The following is an 18,291-nucleotide window of genomic DNA, read 5'->3' as shown; positions in this document are numbered from 1 at the left end:
CTGAGGGGGGCTCTGCTTGTCCAGGCTCTGTTTCAGTTGGGCAGTCAGTTGTTGTAGTGAATGGAGGAAAGACCCGTTAATCATCCTGACCTCAGTGACCATAGAGGGCCTGCCTCACTAAGTTGGGTCTGGGCCATTCCTGGATTGTATTCTGACTCTGGATGGATTTCTTGCATTCTACGCGTGTCTGTTGATGTGTGTTCATAGAAACGGCCGTCCCCTTTGGATATATAACAGGGTTTGGTCTGGTGCACCACAAGACCAGAGGGAGAGAGCTGGTCAGACTGTCCACCTGGGATTTAGAAGCTCAGCTGTCAGGGTGATCTTGTTTGGGGGTGGGGGGGAAGAAACTGCAGAGGGCTCACTGTAGGTTTAGTTCTGGATCATTTGAAAATCTAGACTGTTACAGACTGAAGGAAGCATTACTGGGCCAGTCAGAGAACTGGCGCTGGTCACCCTGGGCAACAGAATGGGACACTGCATGGGCCTGCGGATTGGGTACAGTATGTCCGCTGTACTTTCTACTAGGATCTGCTTGCATGGGCTTGGATAAGTCTTCAGACAGTTTAGATGTAGCTACCCCATCTTTCCTTGTTAAACTAATAATGCTTGAGCTGTTATTAACGTGGCACCGTGTAATTGCATTCAGGGTGCAGGAGCAGGAGAACCAGAAGCGGCAGCTGTGTGAGGAGCTCGAGCAGCTAAAGACCCCTCAGGATAGCAGAGAGGCCTCATGCCAGACACCTGCACTAGAAGAGGAGGTCAGAAAACAGGGGATGGGGCTCATTATGCTTTATTTTATTAAGTTTTATGCCATAAACAATTGCAGACCCTTGCTTTCACCATTCCTAGAAGAAATCTTCATCTATAGTCTGTGTGCATAATTATTTGCATATTCAATGAGTAAGACTGAAGTGTGATGTACACCATCTGACAGATCACTTTGCACTTTTTAAATCCTCTCTCAGCTGGGGTTAGAAAATAGTCAGATGTAATAATATATATGTATGCTCTTTTTACATTGTTATCAGTAACCACAATGTGTGCATCACTGGAGAGACAGCTCCCACTGTATTCAGACAGATGGAGTAGAGATAGTAGAGGAGAGCTTACTGCGAGCTGGCGACCGAAGTGGACATGTGCACCCCCGCACATAAATACACATGCACGCAGAATCAGATGCAAGCACACACCTACGCACTGCTAATAACACGCTGACGCATACTTGAACATTTCCATTCCAACACCATTGTTTTACTCTAAAAAGGAATATGTGAGGTGCTGATGTACCTCACACAAATGCATATGTGTATATGTTTATACAGCAACCATATACATGCATACAATAACCAGGCTGTCCATAACAAATAAGCTTTAAGTTTTAGATATTTTACAGGATAGCCCTGAATTAACCAGGCTGCTGTGGACGTCTTCTACATCAAGCTGGCATGTTTGAGAGCTTTTCTTACTGTAAATACTGTATTTTGTTTTATGGTGATAGTTCTCATAATACCTAAGTGTGTAGTTTGTTTGACCACAAGCAGCAATAGCTGTACAGAAACTTGGCATCAAAAAGATTTTTTTTTTGTAACTGTAACTATGCCACCTTCAGTCCTCCAGATGTTTTTTTACTAGAGTGGGTTTTGAAATGCTTCTGCAAATTTCACCTTTGCATTTTCCTTTTTTATTTTTAGGTTGGAGATGACTTGGACTGGGACGAGGAATTTGCTATTCAAGATTTCCTTAAGAATGAGCTAGCAGAGAGAAATTGCCAAGTACATGACGGGCAAAGAGAAGAGAGGCTCGAGGAAACGGGAGATAAAATAACAGACAGAGGTGAAGAGGAGGACGCAGAGGAGAGGTGGACAGTGGTGGATAGCGGCGGGGAGGGAGACGTGAGGGACACATCAACTCCGCTGTCTGTTGTCACAGTGGAGGCCCAATCTGGGCAGGGCACAGTGGGAGAAGGTCGAGGTGAGTGAGGACAAGAGTTAGGCATAACGACAACTGCTCACACTTTAAAGACTCACAGGGTGTTGATTTTGAGTTGGCTTTAAACAAGAAGAAATATTCCTCGTTATCTCAAGGAAAGTTGAGACCTTTGAGGAGTTTTCCTTGAGCCCTTAATATCCAGTGTTCAGCATAACTGGCCCAGAGCTAACTGGAACCTCTTGGCCAAGCCAAATAGAGCTAAATATAGTTCAGTATTTTTCTAGCCTTGCTGTGACCCATGTGTTCTCCCTCTTCCTAGCTCTGGATTAAATGCAGGAGAATCGACTGTTTAAAAATGAAATATGAGCCAGCGTCATGCAGCACGAATGTGATCTGATACATCCTGTAAATGTGTAGCAAGAAAGTATTGAAGCAATTGTTTGAATGGGAAATTTTCCAATCTAAAATTATAGCTAATGATTTGTTAATTTGCAAAACTCTAACTGAAGTGTGTTCTTCCAAGCAGAAGTAAGAAGGAAGAAGCTATAGACAGCAAATGTTATCTACATGGAGGTTGTTTACCAGATTATTGATTTGAGAACATTCACAGACAATGCCAATTTTTTTTCCAGTGACCTTGAATTCACATATACCTCCAGTGACGAATCAGTCTACGCTGTATATGATAAACTCTTAACAGATTACCATTGTCTTTGAGTGTTGATTTATTTGTGCGTGTGTGAGATAAACTGGATTATTCCCCAGTAATTCATGGGAGTCAGCTACCTTTAGAACCAGTACAGTACTCGCTCACTGTCTTACTGTAAGGATGCTCAGTCTCTGAGGCCATTCTAAGCAGACCCCTGCCTTCTATGGTTGTTGTGGCCCTGGGCTTCTAAAGGTTCAGTGAGGGAATGTGTGTGTGCGTATGTCAACACAGCACGAGAAATCCTCTCTTCCTCAAGATCCTTCTATGGCCAGGTGTGTGACTGGTCTGAGGCCATGAAGTGAGCACAGTAATCCCCATTCCTCTGTCTGCATGAGCGGTTGGCAGGCCGAGAAACAGAAAACAAGTGTGCAAGTGTGGTCATTAATGCCACCTTAGCCATGGATGGTATTTTAACCCCTTTGCCCCTCCCTCAGCTCAGTTCTTTACATAATAGACTGTCTGACCTTTTATGGTGACAGTGCAGTTGGTTTGTGAATTAACCCCAGGATGGATTTGACATGGCTCTGGGTTCTCAGCGATCAGCCTCTTTGTTTTGTCATTTTTCTCAGCCTCCTCCTTTCTCCTCTCATTTCTTTGTTTCATTTTTTTTCTCATCTTCCCTCTGTCCCAGGTTCTGCAGCCTGCAGCAGAGAGTCAGAGCCAGAGGTGACCTGTCAACCTTTGCAGGTACATTGAAATTAGGTGCTCACTACATTTGAATTTGAAGGTCATTTTTTAAGTTTTGCTCTTATTATGCTTGATCAAAAGATTCACTTGAAATGACACAACTTGGTTAAAAGGCTCTAATGTTAAGTTATGCTGAAGCCAAATAAGAATACATCTTGGTGGGATGTTGCAGAATGAAACCCCATAAAAAAATAACAGGTTTTCTTTCCTTGAAACATATTTTTAATCAAGATTCTCAAATGTATTTTTAATTAAAATCAACATGGCCAAATTCATATTTGATGGCACATGTGACAAATGGGTACATAAGTATGTCCTATATCATTAGATGTAGCTGTTAAAAGTGATCTAAAAGCATTGCCATGGAATTTGGGATCGCCTTAGCTGACTAGCTAAAACTGTGACTATTGCTAACACTTTAGCATCTGAAACGTTTGATTACCTAGAGTAATGTGACATGTCTGAATACCTGCTCAGATTTTGCTGTTAAGAATACATGTCCGCCATTCCATAGATGGCTTTCTTTAAAGAGGGTAAACTAAAAAGAATTTTTTTTCTAAACCATCTATCTGAAGAATGTGGATTGTGAAATCAATTTACTCCTTTGGCTGTCTTTCCTCTATGACTCCCCACTCCACTCTCAACTATTGCTGATGTTGATCTCTTGAGCAAGACACTGAATCATCAGCAACTCTGCCAACAGTAGATGAGACTTCAGCAGCACCGTTCCATTAAGCTGATTTGATGCTTATTGCACCTTCCACGGTTCATTTAAGTTGTTAATATTTAATTTGGCTGTAGTTGAAAATATAACCATATCTGTCACATGCGACTGCAATGAAGTAATATAATGCTTCATATTATTAAGATGACCCAGCATCAGTTGGCTGTGGTCAACTGCGATAATAATTACGCAACTAGCATTTGTGACAATCTGTGGTGTTTGAAGTTTTGCAGAGGTCATTGTCAGCATATTTCTGTCATTTTAACTCAACAGAAAGTTACTTCCGTACAGTTAATATTAAGAGCAGTGACTCTTTCATTGAAGTCTACCTATTCAGGGATTCTTTTGACTTATTAAATTTCAAGGTCTTTAGCTGCAAATAACTGCTTTGAATGTGCTGAAATCTCAGTTTCTTCTGCCTGTCATTGACGGCTGTCTCAAGTTTTTTATTCCACTAAATAAGAATTTATGATGTAAGATATTACATGTCTCTGCCTTCCTTTCCCTGTCCTCTTCTGTCATTTGCCTACCAAATTGCTCGTCACATATTATTCACAGCCTCTACATACAGTCAGCAGTCTGCATGCTTGTACAGAAACTGCTTTTTTAATTTTATTTTTTTAATAAATATAGGTTGTCATTGATGAAACGCTACGATCACACTGATGTGAAAGGGAAAAGAAGTAGCTATAATCTTGGCGTCTTGCACTAGCTTATCTTGCATGTTATGAATTCTACCCACTTGCTCACTGTTTAATTAATTTCATGCCTGTGAGGTTGATAAAACCAATTTAATCACTCATCAATGCTAGCATTATGAAAGTGATGTTTGCTTTTGAATTCCTATGATGATGACAGTAATTGGGGGTCTTTCCAGCAGCCCATCAACGATGGGGCAGACTCTTTGTGCTTTCTGTCATCTGTAAGATTTTGTTGACTTCTTATGTAATGTCTCCTCATTTGACAGAGATTTGTTTCTATTGACTGTGTGCCTGCTGTTTTAGTATATGGTGTGTGCTGTTTAGTGTGCTGCTTATTTGATCTTTTCACTCCTTTTCTCTTTTTTGAATATTTGTCAATATTTCTGTGTGTGCGTGCGTGCACTTTTTTTTTTTTCTTCCTTCCAGGAAGACGCAGTGGTACCACTGAGCTCCCACTCACAAGCTGTCAGCGTTACACAGCCAGAGGCGGATGCTCTCCCCGATCTGCCCCACTCAGAAAATAACAGTAAGACCACCTCCTCTGTCTCTGTATTACACTTGAAGTGCTGATTACTTGCTATCTTTCTGTTTCACTTTCCTCTCCCCCTGCTGTCAGCTAGACTCCAGTTCAACTGTTTGCATTTACACCTTAACCAAAGTGAGTCATTTTCTGAATGGCTTGGTGTGCTGTTTGTTTAGACGAGACAAGGCTTTACTAAATCGTGCAAGATGATCACATGCTACTAAGGAGTCACATCACTTATGTTTTTAATGACCTTGTGCTGTGTTTATTTTGGTTGAACTTGTATTTGGTAAGCAAACCCTGCATTACTGTTTCTTGTTATCTTTATCCTATCCTATTTTATTTACTGGATAAGGAAGTTGCAAAATTAACTTTTTTATGATGATTATTGTGGTTAAATATGACCTAGAGAGGGGAAATGTGGTACTAATGTGTTAAAATGGTTTCTCTTTATATGTGTAATTATAACTAATGCTCATGTACTGTAAACTACACCCAGTTTGCACTGAATGAAGTGCAAAATATTACAAAAGAGAAACTCATAATTGTGAAATATCCTATTATATTCACATTATTTCATACTGATAGTCTATAAATAAACTAACTTTGGCTCTTGTATCAGCAGGTGCAGAGGCTTGTGAAAATGGACAGTCTGACTCCTGTGGTCCAGCTGAAACTTTGAGAAACCCACCTGATCAGAACCAAACTATAACTCCTGTTAGCACCCCTCCCACAGCAGCTGATATGGTTTCTCCCAACAGCACCTCACCTGGATCAGATGACACCATTACCCAGACTGAGAGGTGACTGACAAACAATTGACTTTGCTACCAGAAAAAAAAAACCTCTTGGATTGCTGTCATTGACTTTTTTGTCATTGCCACTAGGGGGCGCCAAATATAATTTTGAAGTTGTTTGCAAGAAAGACAGTTGTAACATCTTACATTAAATTGTGAGGCTAGTTTGTTGCAATCAGTTCACAAGACTTGATAGAGCTGCAAAACAAAGATACTTTGTGTTTATTTGTGCTGAGAGAGTGAGAGTCATCAATGTGCAAATGGGAATTTCCAAAAGACAGAATATGATAATGAAAGGGATGAAGAGAACCAGAGGATTACTTATCACTGATGATCAACTAGTGATGTGGTAATTTGAATATATTGTGAATTGCAACCACATCTAGTGTGAAAGTTGGTATGAAATAGAGATGAACATTTCCTGGTCAGCCTTTTCCTTCAGTGCCACTGAAAAAGATCATTGTGTGAGGTCTGAACTGGTAAACCTCACCTGGGGCACAGAAAACACGCCTCTTTAGTACACAATATAGTTTTGTCACTTAGTCTCACATGGTTATTCTTGCATAGCAGCATAAACGGCCTCTTTTGAATTGGAACTTGAAAGGAATTATCAATAGTCACAGTAGTCATAACTGAAGCAGTCTTTCATGAAGTTTGAACATTTCCCTGCGACTTGGGCAACATTTGCTAGTCAAATGGGCGTTTTCATTGCTGTGGGAGGAGTGCAAAGGCTAATTGGTATCTCTGTGCCCATGCTTTGCATAGGCACAGTCTACCTCCACAGAGATGAAGTCTGTTCCTCATCTCTCTTGCTGCCTTTCACTGTGTCAGTTGGCTTATTAGCTAGCTAGAAAGTTTATCAGGCATATCAATAAAGAATCCAAAAATGGACAGTACCTAAAAGCTGATCTCTGATCTTTCAACTGTTGTCGGCAGCCAGCCAACCAGTGTGGACCACGAAGGACAAGAGAAAGGAGGCAAGGTGGACTCAACTGCCGGAGACATGAGCTATATTAAGGTTAGTAGCAGAAGAGAAGTGCTTTAATGCATAAATGAAAACAATTTCCTCTCATCTTTTCAGCGCCCACTCATGAATACTTCCCCTTCCTCTTTTTGACCCAGTTTTTCTGTTTGCAACTTTGTGTGTGTTCAGTCAGTGAAGGTGTATTATAAAGGGAGGTGGAGTTCAACAGGCTGGGCAGGGCTGGGTTTTCCTTAGAAAAGTGAAAAGGTATGTGATCAGACTGATCAAGCTAGTTACATCAGGAGTTATGGGCTTGACTGTCAGCTTCCCTCAGCTCTGTTAACATACAAGGCAAGTGTGTTATACCTCATACTGCTCATGAAAGTCTGTGTTAAAGTTCTTTGATAACTGTTAAAGAACTTTAACAGAGAACTGTTTACTTCAAGATGTCTCAGGTTTGTGTAGTTCATAAAAAACGATGAAAAATCTAATATCTGTCAGAGCATGTTGAAATCGGTAAAGTTTACAGGCAAAGAAGTTATACATAGTATCTTAATCAAAACAAAATTAAGTTTAGAGTATTAGATATGAAATCTCAAGAACAGAGTCTTTAATTTTTAAACAAGAATTTAACTCAAATATAATTAATCACAATCTGAATGTGTGTGTTCTTTAGCATTTTTGCTCAACAAGTTAGTTACACAGTTACTTGACTACTATTTATTAGTTATTTTTACCTCTTAATTTATTGTTTGTTCTTGAATGACTTCTGTGTCCAGATGAATGGGTTTTAAAAGTACATTTTTGCATATTACATTCCTTTGTTTGGAGATTGGGAACCATCCCCAGATGTCTGAGTTGTTTCACCACGGCTAGTGTGTCCTGCTCTCTGCCAGATCTGTCGGTTTGTTTTATTTAGTCTCCTACTTGATGTTAACTTTATGGCCTGCCGCCCTACTGAGAGATAGTGATTGTTTTTATTTTTATGGCCAGGTCAGTGTTTATAACTAAGAATTGAGGCTTTTTATCTTTTTAAAGTTGAGTATTCTATTTGAACCCAATTATTCAAATATATTCAAACTGTAATTTTACTTGTAAATGAATCCATTTTCATAGGACTTCGTTCATATTGACAACAAGAATATAAATAAAGTCAACCATATTATTTATCCCAATAGTGGCACTTTTTATTTAGTTTCAGTTGGATGTGACACAGCATACGAAAACCTGAGTAGTCTAAAATTTCCCAGATTAATATGAAAAAAACAAACAAATGAAAAAACATTTATTTTGTTGATCAATCATTGTTTATTTTTTGGGACTTTTTGACTTGACAATGTCAAACTGTTCATTCTTTGATTATCGGGTTTAATAACTGCAAAAAGATACTCACTCACAGCATGTTTAGAAATGATAAAATTTAACTGAATTTAAAAACTTGTTTTGTACTAAGTTTACAAGAAATTGTTCATCGATCCCAATGTCGACACCGTCACCGTCCTAGGCCAAAGAAGCAAAAGTTGCCAGCATCATCAAGGGTGCAGATTTTTCTTGCGGATTGTCCAGGTTTCACCCCTAAGCCCGTGTCGCTGCACTGAGCAGGGGCTCCTGTCTCGCAACCGAAAGGTTTTCTCAGTGATGAGAATGGTGTGCTGCAGCTTGTGCACCAGAAACTGTTCGGTACTCTACATTTTCAGACATTGTTTTTAGAGATATTTGTAGATGGCTGCAAGATGATAAGCACTGCAGATCCTGGAAAGTCCAGGTCTAAAGTCTAAATGCAGCATTACAAATTGGAAATCTAGCACCACAAGAAGAACGTTTAATCAGATTAATGTATTCACAATGTGTGGTGCTGTAGTGGTTTTTCACCTCACAGCACGAGAGTAATTGGAGAAGCCCTGTGATAGACCAGAGTGTCCAGAGTGCACACTTCCTGTCACTCAGTGGCAGTGTAAATGATGCGCGACAGACCCGACCACATTTCAACGGCTTTCTGCACTTTTATTCTCCGGTTGTCGTAACTTTACACTCTAAGCTGCAGCTTCCCAGCAGCTAGCCGCGCACATCAACAACAACATCAGGACCCAGTTCATTCTCCTTTTATGCAGGGGAGGTGTGATGAGCTGTTTGAGCTCAGATGTATCGCCTCCCCTGCAGCCACGCCTCAAACCTTTCCACCTTTTGCTTTGGGTGTAAAATGGTGTTGCGAGCCCAAATAAAAGGAGACGGTTGCATCAGGAAGGCATTCTGATGCAAAAGCTTGAAAACATCCGCATGTTTCATGATGTGGACTACCTCCAGTGCTGTTGGTCAACAGGATGTCGGTGAAAACTGTGCTACAGTTGGCCGAAGACAAAGGAAGAGGAGAGGAGTAAGGCCTCTTTGGAGGAAGCGAGAGTAGAAAAGACAGGAACGTGGTGGTGAGAGTAGGGCTCAAATTTGGCTGTTGTCACCGAGGAGGATGCTGCGCTGGGATTATTCGCTCTGGCGACCCCTAAAGCAGCAGCCAAATAAAGAAGCAGTTGTGTCAGAAGTCATATTATCTACACTTATTACACAATATCCTACTGCTTTGGTCTGAGCTCTCACCTTGCTACGTTGTATGAGTGTATTCATACAACTGTGTGCACACAGTCCGCCTCCACTACTTAGCACTGTGCCAGTGTTAACTGTGCACTCTTCTCGGCAACACACACTCATAAAACAGCAGAGCTCTCCATGTAGCTCCACATTATATAAGGAATCAATCCAGTCTTTCTGTTCCACACTCTGTACAGCTTAGATAGCATTTCACTGCCATGGGACAGGTACGCTACATGTACACGAACATTTATGTGCATGCAGCTTTTAACAATTTCTTGGGACCGAAAATGTGCTTCAAGGCCACCTTGTGCTTTTTCTCATCCTTTTCTTTGTCGCTTTTAATTCGGTCCATCTTAGAGCCTAAGCCAGGACCAGTCGGCCAGCAGATCACCAGCTGAGGACAGGTGAGTCGTTCAACGTCAGCTTGGAGAAAACTTCGTTTCAAAAAATACCATAAATAGAGACGTAAAAGTGTAGGTTGCTATAATATTGTGTAAGTAAAAGTATATATTTTCAAGCACAAGCCTGCTACCTGTGCTGGTGGAAGAAGAGGAGACTGTGCAGGACGGTGCAGCTGGGGTTCCAAAAGCAGAGCCCAGCACGGCAGGTAAAGAACAATTTACAGATATGCATGCTGGAACAAGAAATGAACCACAACCAGAAATGGCTATGCTTTTTGTTCCTGCGTCTGTGTGTAACTTTAACCACCCACACAGCAATTCTTCTTTCCAGGGACAGGCCAGCTCATCAGCAGCAAGCCAACCACCCTCACTGACAGCAGTTCTCCTCAGTCGGCATCATCTGTCACACACACCAGCCAATCAGGGAGCGGCATGGCCAGTACGGTCTCTGGTCCAAGCCATTCGGAGGTTAGTGAAGAAAAAAGGACTTGCTCCTCTGTGGCAAAAATAGGCGAGAACTAGTAAGACCTGCACACTGACTTTGCTCTTAACTGCTTAACTCCACTTTATAAATGGTACTTGGAGAAAGGTAGTGGAAAAAAAACCAAATTAAAATGTATAAAATAAAAATCTTACAGCATTTTGAAATACAAAGCTGTAAGATGGCACCATTAAGGTGACATTTGACTGGACCGTGAAGAGAAATGCTGCCTTTCTTGCTGAGTGAGTGTGTGCGTGTAATCATGTGAACACTTGTCTATGACCACGAGAGAGGGAGGAAGAGAGTTTGAGTTTTACCTCTACTCAGGATCGGATCATTCAGAATCTAGAGCCAAGTGCACAACCAGCTGTGTTGACTCTTCAGCTCCAATTCATTATGTAAAAAGTAGTGAAATCCATGAGAAATACTGGTGTTGAAGAGAATTTGAGTATGGAAGAATCGGACTCTGAAGCAAAGCGGGATGAGAAAGAAACAGAGCCTGGAATGTTTGTACCGATCTTGCAGGAGCTGACTCGCACCGTGGAGGCCGTTAAGGAGCACAAGGTTCAGGAGGACCAAAATGTAGCCAGCATGGCCACGGACACGGAAAGTATGTTTAAGATATTTATTGTATTAAAATGCATTTTTAATATTCATGGACTTGAATGACTGCATGCACGCTTTTGTTTCCTTATAGCTGAGATGTTAGTCATTCCTGACACTTTCAAAGATAAGAACAAGTAAGACAACTTCTTATCATTCCGACATAATCTGTAAATCATTCGTATGCACATGAAGTTTTCTGATCTTGTCTTTCTGTCTGCAGCCTGTCACCTAGTGATAAGGAGATTGAGGTATGTATACCACTGGATCCTGCACGTGTTTGCCTTTTTAACCTTGTAAAAAAATGGTGTGTCCATATAGAATGCTAGTAAGTTTTACTTTATAGTACTTACTTTATAACTATTTTTTTCATCAAGTCTATTAAATTCTCTTGAAATATGAAGTGTGTGCATGTGGAAGTTTCACAACTTCAATGGTGTAACTTTTCTGCTGGTCCAGAACCGCTGTCCATGTTAAGGAAGAACGTATGGAAATGTACTTTATACTATTTTGAGGTGCTGTTTGGATACTTCTTTTCAGACTAAAGTGCCTCTCTTATGTTTTCAGGCAGAGTTCCAGCGTCTGGCACTGGGGTTTAAGTGTGACATGTTCACTTTGGAGAAGAGGCTCAGGCTAGAGGAGAGGTCACGTGACCTAGCCGAGGAGAACGTCCGCAAAGAAGTATCCAGCTGTCAGGGCTTACTGCAGGTGTGTGTGTGCAGCTGTTGAGCGCACTCTTTTTGTTAATCTTTGTTATTAAAGTACCACAACATAGGTAGCTGTGATAACTCTGTAAGTAAATGAAGTAGAGGGTTGTTGCACAAACATAGTGTGATTGAAGTTGCAATATATTGTGTAATTATTGGTTTCACTGAGTAAAAGGGCTGACAGGTACAAAGGTCACGAGAGCTTCGAAGTGTAGTGGAGTGAATGTGGACAATGGTTTTAATGTATTTTGTACGATTTATTTAATATATGTAAAAAAATAATAATAATAGAAGTAAGAAAATGTATATGTTGAAATAAAAAAAATAAACTGAGGAAATTGTATGATATTTTCTCGCTGGTTCTTCAGCTCTCTCTTTTCAATTTTCCCTTTTTTCTGCTTAGGCTCTTATTCCTCTTTGTGACAATGACAACCAATCAATGGAGATCATCCAGAGGCTCCAGAAAAACCTGGATATTCTCATCCAGTCCATGACTAGGGTGTCCAGTCGCTCTGAGATGCTAGGAGCGATTCATCAGGTAAGTGGAGAATTTAAACATGTTTTCTGCATGACAAGGGAACAAACTTTGATTGTCATTATTTAATGGTTTCCTTTGTTTGGGATTTGCAGGAGAGTCGTATTGGAAAGGCTGTGGAGGTAATGATTCAGCACGTGGAGAACCTCAGGAGATTGTACACCAAAGAGCATGCTGAGCTGCTGGAACTGCGGGAGACGCTCATGCAGAATGAGAGGTCGTTTGGATCACAAACAGAAAAAGGTTGTACCCTTTTTCTGTTAGACATACTAAGTCTGACCGTAGCATACAATAGGTTTTAAACTCCTGCAAACTCATAATTACTTTTTATATACCAAGTTAAATGCCAAATATGCACTGGGCCTTGTAATGAATGCTTTTGTAGCTGTGCTCACATGAACCACTATACTCACTAGAGTAGAGACTCAGGAATCAGGTCTGTGTAAAATGTGATACTTGTGATATTTTGCATGCAAACTATGCATCTTGTACACAAAGGGTAACCTATATGTTCCTCTTTCCAGATGACTTCCGTGAAAGAAAGAAACAGTCATCACAGTACAGCAAGGTGGATTACACATGATTTCATCATGATCATTTATTCAAATTTCTGTTGACTGTTTTTTAATCCTGTAAATTACAATATTTACCACCACCGCGCATGCTCTCATAGACATCAGCCCGGCGGAGCAGCATGATAACAATTTCTCGTGCTGGCCCAGGCAACATGCATTTTGACACAGTGAGTATCAGTTGCAAGACTCTACATCATCACATTGGAAATATGTTACATTGTGTTTTTGTTTCTCCACTGTATGTATAGTTTCCAAAGATGCAGCTTTCCTTATATTTTAAAGTCTGAACTCAATATTTCAGCTTGAAAATCATTCATTCTTAAGTAATTATTGAAACTGAGAACTTTGGATCAAGTGGAATGCAGCTAGCTAGCTCATTGGATGACGGTATCCTACAAAGGCTGGCATTTTGTAGTTTGTAATTGTAGTTTTTCTGTAGTCCACAAGTTATTTAAAATATAAATAAAATTAATTTCAAAGGTGTATGTGAAGCAGTCTTTTTCTATAAAATGACATGAGGTATAATAGTGTAAAGTGAAAACTGAAATTACATTTTCACACTGTAGTTGGACTGTATTTGTAGTTAGACAAACTGCAGTTGTCCTTGACATGTAAAACGTAGGGAAAGTTAAATGAACTAAGAGCAACAAGCAGAGCATTGATACAGAACATGTATTCAGACAAAATATGATTGTGGTTAAGTTTTATTTAAGAGTATGGTTTTCATGATGGCTTGATTTGCCCCCCACCCCCCAACACAGTCCAAAACACAAGATGGCTCAGAGGTTGAATCGGAACGACTGACCAGACGGTCCCCATGGTGGGTATTTGTGTGTGTGTGTGTGTGTGTGTGTGTGTGTGTTCAATTATCTTCAAGTTAAGTTACAACAAAATGTATACTCTGTATATAAAAGCAGTGTGGGGTTTTTTTTGTTGCGGGGGGGGGCGGTGACTGTTAAAGTGACTCTTCTTTTAAAGCAAGATTTGTGGGTTCTGGTTGGTTATTAATGCCACCAAGGCTTGTTGCATCATGACTTGAGGGTTGTTGTTGTTATGCCCCTATGTGATAACGTTGGTTTACAGGAATGTGGCAGGGAAGAGCACAGCGCGTCCCCCACTCAAACGTTTTAGTAGCTCTGTGCCCTGGGTCGACACTGAAGAGCCCTCGCTTGTGATGAAGGGGTAAGACGTGTGAGGAGGAGGATACTGCACTTGCTGCATCACCAAAGTTCTTTTAGCGCAGACCCTGATGCATAAAAATGGCGGCTCTTAGGTGCACTATTGGTTACAGTATAATTTTATGCAGAAATAATTTTGATAGTCAACAGCAGATGTTATTGAGAACAAAACAAGAGAATTTTGTTACAGTGAGAGAGTGCTGACTGACTTTGTGGGTATTAAAAAGAAAATAGTGAAGCTAGTAAGCAGAAACAAAGTCGAAAGCACAAACCGCAGAGACAGCAAACCACACAGCAGCCATCTTTCATGCATCTGGTCCATCCACATTTGCTTGGGAAAGTATTTGTCTGAAGCCTCTTTTCTATATGATTCAAGGTTCAAAGTGTTTATTGTCATGTGTCCAAAGAAAAAAAGGCATTTCTTTGTGCAATGAAGTTCTTTCTTTGCTGTCCACACACAGATGCCAATTAATATATAAATAGAACAGATAAAATATAAATAGTACTAATAAATAAATGAAGACAAAAAAGAAGACAAAATATTGAAGTGACACATCTTTGCTGTGGACATTTGTGACATGTTTGTTTTTCTTATGGGGCACCGTATGCTTTCACATGTTTGGAAAACTAATGTAAAAGCCAAAGCTAATGCTAAAGATGATGGAAGTCAAGCGCTGAATAATCTCCAAATAACTGAAAGGTCATGAAATTGCTTTATGGCTTTGTGCTATATTTAAGCATATACTCTGCATTGCTGGGAATGAACTGATTCATGCAAAACAAATTATAATTTCAAACATGACTTCATGTCTGAGAAATTACTGGTCTGCAGGAGGTGAATATAATTCAATGACTGCTGCAGGGGTGTCTCTCTGCTTGCTTTTGTTAGCTTCATATGCATGACTTTGGCATGTGTGCACGTGCACACAAAATTGTGGTTTTGTAGCAATGGTCATATGTCATTGTGCAGCTGAAAAGTTTGTTTGAATGCCTGACCCGTGCATGCCCACAGGACAGCCTGCAACAACACAGACTGCCAGTCCGAGGAAGAGCAGAAGGAGGAGACAGTGGTGGAGAGGAGGTCCAGTCTCAGTGAGCTGGGCAGCAAACTCACCTCACTCATTCTGCCCCTTAAGACGTTAGTCCAACTAAATGCCCACCACTACTGTCTGCCAACAAACCAAGAGACTGACACATGGTGAAAGAGTTGATCATTTAGCTGTACTCAGGTTCCAGTAGTTGTAACCTGAACGTCTTGTGATATCAGAGTTCATAAGTGGCATATTAATGTTTTTATTTTAGAATGGAATAACCGCTTCATTGCCACTTATGAACTTTCACCAGTTATTGCATATCATAACAAAATTTCAGTATCTCTATACAATCAATCAATAGTCATGTAACATTTTGGCATTAATGATGATATCAATTTTAAGACCCCATCCCCATTTATACTATTTGGTCAACACTGCCCTGCTGCTGTGTATAATGATAACAGAGGCCTGGGTCAAAGTATCATTAATACCAGAAATGTAATGTGTCTTTAACATCTGATGTTCACATCCTTTTGTTTCAAAACTTTGAGGACGTTGTGGGACCTCCTAAGTGATGAAACTCTTTCATGATGTAGATCTGTGCTGGACTAGCTTCTATGCTCAAGGGGCTCAGAGGCTTTTGTTTGAAATTCATCATTTCCTTCAGCTGGAGACTTTGTGTGTTTTTGTTTGTTTTGGATGTGTTCTTTTTAATGCATGCTTTTTTTATGTGTTGTGTTATGACTTGTTTCTGCATTTTTGATTCAACGTGATAACCAGTCCAAGTTCTCCAGGCTTGCTTTTGTCATCTACTAACATGCTCGGCCACCTTTTTCAGTTTTATGTGCAAACCTTGGTCTGTTCCTTTGTTTTCGTGAGGTGACAGATCATGCAAACTATGCAGATCAGGTGTTGTTATCTGAACTATCCTTTCCTCTTTTCCTCCCTTTACGTCTCTCAGGAATCAGGATGAGCTCTTTGTAATGCTGTAAGTGTGCTGGGAGAAAATACAAAGTGGGAAGTGATTGTGGATTCTGACTTTGTCTAAGGGGGGAAAACACTATTAATGCATGCAAAAGGCCTATGTTTATCTGGAAGGAGTGCCAATCAAAGGCCACTTATAACCTTGCACTCTCAATGATGCCAAAGTAAATTGAAGCAGCATTCCTGCTGTTGACAGATCTCAGGCCAAAATTATCTGTTGCCTTCGCCTGATAAGCTAATGCTGAAATCCAGCTCAGTGCCAACTGCTATTAACAACTGCTGACATCTTTCTATGCTAACAGTGATGTGTATGGTTGTGCTTTGACGCAGTTATAAGATGTGTGGTTAAATGCACTTAACTGCATTTAAATTGTAATTTTAGCCAAGTCACAGCTAATTTACTGCCTGCTGTAATTAAGTTACCACAAATGACCAACAGATTTTACTGTGTTCATGACAGTGTCCTGAAATAAGCTAACTACGTCAACTAAGTATTTTTGGTAACTTAAGTCTTTCGCTTTATCTTTTTAACATTTTATCTTTTTTTTTTTTTTTTTTCTCCATAGTAACCATGTCTTACCTAGTTCGTGTCATAACGTTATTTCGTTTTCTTTAGGCCTTGCCCTTCATCCAGCCCTACATCTGCAGAACCAGGAGCGGCCCAGTCTCTGTCCCATAGTTTAACCAGTTCCCGGACGGCAGCAGCAGTAGCCAGAGGTGGCAGGGGTCTTTGGCTTTGGCTAGCCATGATGGTGCTCCTAGCGGGTAGGCTCCTTTTGTTACCATTACTGGTTTGAACCTAGGAGAACCACTCCACTGACTGTATATAAAGGACAGACCGTGACATCTTCCACTCGTTTGTCATGCCCCCACCTTGAAGTCTCAACGTTGATGCTTTGGCAACCCCTAAGTTGCGTAATAATTGTAATGGTAAAGTTATTTTGGCAAATAAACTCCTTTATTGAGGGCCTAAGCATGCTTGGAAATTCATGAAACTTTACATTACTGACCTGTTGATAGTTGGTCTAATTGCAAAATCTTCCTCCAGCTGCGTTTTTAATATCGCCCCCTGTTCAGTTTTTCTGAAAATGTGCCATCAAAGTCAAAACTGCCATATATGCATTTGACACCAATATTGTACTTTGTTCTTGATACCGTGTGTTTTAAATCTTTACCTAGTATTTTTCAGATAAATTGCATCAAGGTACCCAGCAATAGCACAGCTGTAACATTCAAGTAAAACATCAATAATTCATAGATTGTTATCCATGCAGAAGTGGGGGTGTTTTCTTAATTAAACAAAGGATTCTTATTGTTATCATTATTTGCATAGGTCTCCTGGCACTGCTGGCCAGCCTGGTGATGCAGCCAGCCGTAGACGCAGCCCCTGTAGGGACCGGGGACTCCTGGATGACCATCCAGCAGCTGCTGTGGCCCTACACAGGGCTCCGGTACAATGGCCAGCCCCCTGTCTAGTCGAAGTCCTGAGGGTCGATGGTGCTAGTGCCCATCAGCCCTCCAGAGATATTTATTGCACTGGGAGAGCAGAGGCTGTTGGGATGTTTACTGTGCCTGCAAATTCCTATAAGACTTGCATCGACAGCACAGGCCTGGCCTCAGGAATAGTTAACCCCATAGAGGAGTTTATGCATCACATTATGTTTGCTAAATAAGATTATCTGTGTGTATGCATGTGTGATAGTGCTGCTCAGCTGTTCAGTGAGCTGCTCCACCTGTGGCTTTTTAAACACATTTTATGTACTTGAGGATGCAGGAGAATACCAGCATTTTTAATGGAATTTTACCTCATTGGTTGCTGAGGACAGTTTATAACTTAACTCTTTAAACACTGGTAATAAAACTCTTAAGTGTTTATGAAGTCTATATTTATGAGTTTGCTAGTTTTGAGTGGAAAATGTGATTATGAGTTTTAACTTGTATTTCTGCATTATTACAGTTTCAACACCAACGTTTTTTGTTTTTGTTTTTTTGTATTTTCCATCTTCAAGTTTTTGCTGTGGTTGCCACAACTTCATACACTTTTGTATGTTCCAAAGGAGATGCGTGGATCTTTTCACAAATAAAGTAGCCAATTCTACAATAGAAGATGTGTGTTATGTGCATCCAAGTGTACATTTCAAATTCAGCTCTCTCGTTGTTGTTTTTAGTC

General features: G+C 40.4%; 1 protein-coding gene across 4 annotated transcripts in view; it reads left to right on the top strand.

Moving 5' to 3' along the window:
• Nucleotides 1-18,227, top strand: part of irag2 (inositol 1,4,5-triphosphate receptor associated 2) — a 29,310-nt gene extending 11,083 nt beyond the window's left edge. For 2 of the 4 annotated variants that reach the window (XM_084909141.1, XM_084909140.1), the window contains exons 18-39: nucleotides 650-761; nucleotides 1,695-1,974; nucleotides 3,273-3,328; nucleotides 5,180-5,279; nucleotides 5,899-6,079; nucleotides 7,010-7,091; nucleotides 9,981-10,027; nucleotides 10,142-10,230; nucleotides 10,356-10,492; nucleotides 11,031-11,115; nucleotides 11,203-11,245; nucleotides 11,332-11,359; nucleotides 11,676-11,816; nucleotides 12,219-12,353; nucleotides 12,446-12,593; nucleotides 12,875-12,918; nucleotides 13,024-13,092; nucleotides 13,687-13,745; nucleotides 14,009-14,107; nucleotides 16,099-16,125; nucleotides 16,738-16,886; nucleotides 17,455-18,227. In XM_084909141.1, the coding sequence (XP_084765267.1) occupies nucleotides 650-761; nucleotides 1,695-1,974; nucleotides 3,273-3,328; nucleotides 5,180-5,279; nucleotides 5,899-6,079; nucleotides 7,010-7,091; nucleotides 9,981-10,027; nucleotides 10,142-10,230; nucleotides 10,356-10,492; nucleotides 11,031-11,115; nucleotides 11,203-11,245; nucleotides 11,332-11,359; nucleotides 11,676-11,816; nucleotides 12,219-12,353; nucleotides 12,446-12,593; nucleotides 12,875-12,918; nucleotides 13,024-13,092; nucleotides 13,687-13,745; nucleotides 14,009-14,107; nucleotides 16,099-16,125; nucleotides 16,738-16,886; nucleotides 17,455-17,597 (2,254 nt within the window). In that variant the 3' untranslated portion in view covers nucleotides 17,598-18,227. Of the gene's footprint in view, nucleotides 1-649; nucleotides 762-1,694; nucleotides 1,975-3,272; nucleotides 3,329-5,179; nucleotides 5,280-5,898; nucleotides 6,080-7,009; nucleotides 7,092-9,980; nucleotides 10,028-10,141; nucleotides 10,231-10,355; nucleotides 10,493-11,030; nucleotides 11,116-11,202; nucleotides 11,246-11,331; nucleotides 11,360-11,675; nucleotides 11,817-12,218; nucleotides 12,354-12,445; nucleotides 12,594-12,874; nucleotides 12,919-13,023; nucleotides 13,093-13,686; nucleotides 13,746-14,008; nucleotides 14,108-15,115; nucleotides 15,242-16,098; nucleotides 16,126-16,737; nucleotides 16,887-17,454 lie in introns of all 4 variants that reach the window. The other 2 variants (XM_084909143.1, XM_084909142.1) reach the window with 2 other exon arrangements.
• Nucleotides 18,228-18,291: the final 64 nt, after the last annotated feature.

The sequence above is a fragment of the Perissodus microlepis genome, chromosome 17 (genome assembly GCF_051167445.1).
Source record: "Perissodus microlepis isolate ML-2025 ecotype Zambia chromosome 17, ASM5116744v1, whole genome shotgun sequence".
In the NCBI taxonomy this organism is placed as follows: domain Eukaryota; kingdom Metazoa; phylum Chordata; class Actinopteri; order Cichliformes; family Cichlidae; genus Perissodus; species Perissodus microlepis.
Note: the sequence above shows the minus strand (reverse complement) of the source record. Positions and strands in the feature narration are given on the sequence as shown.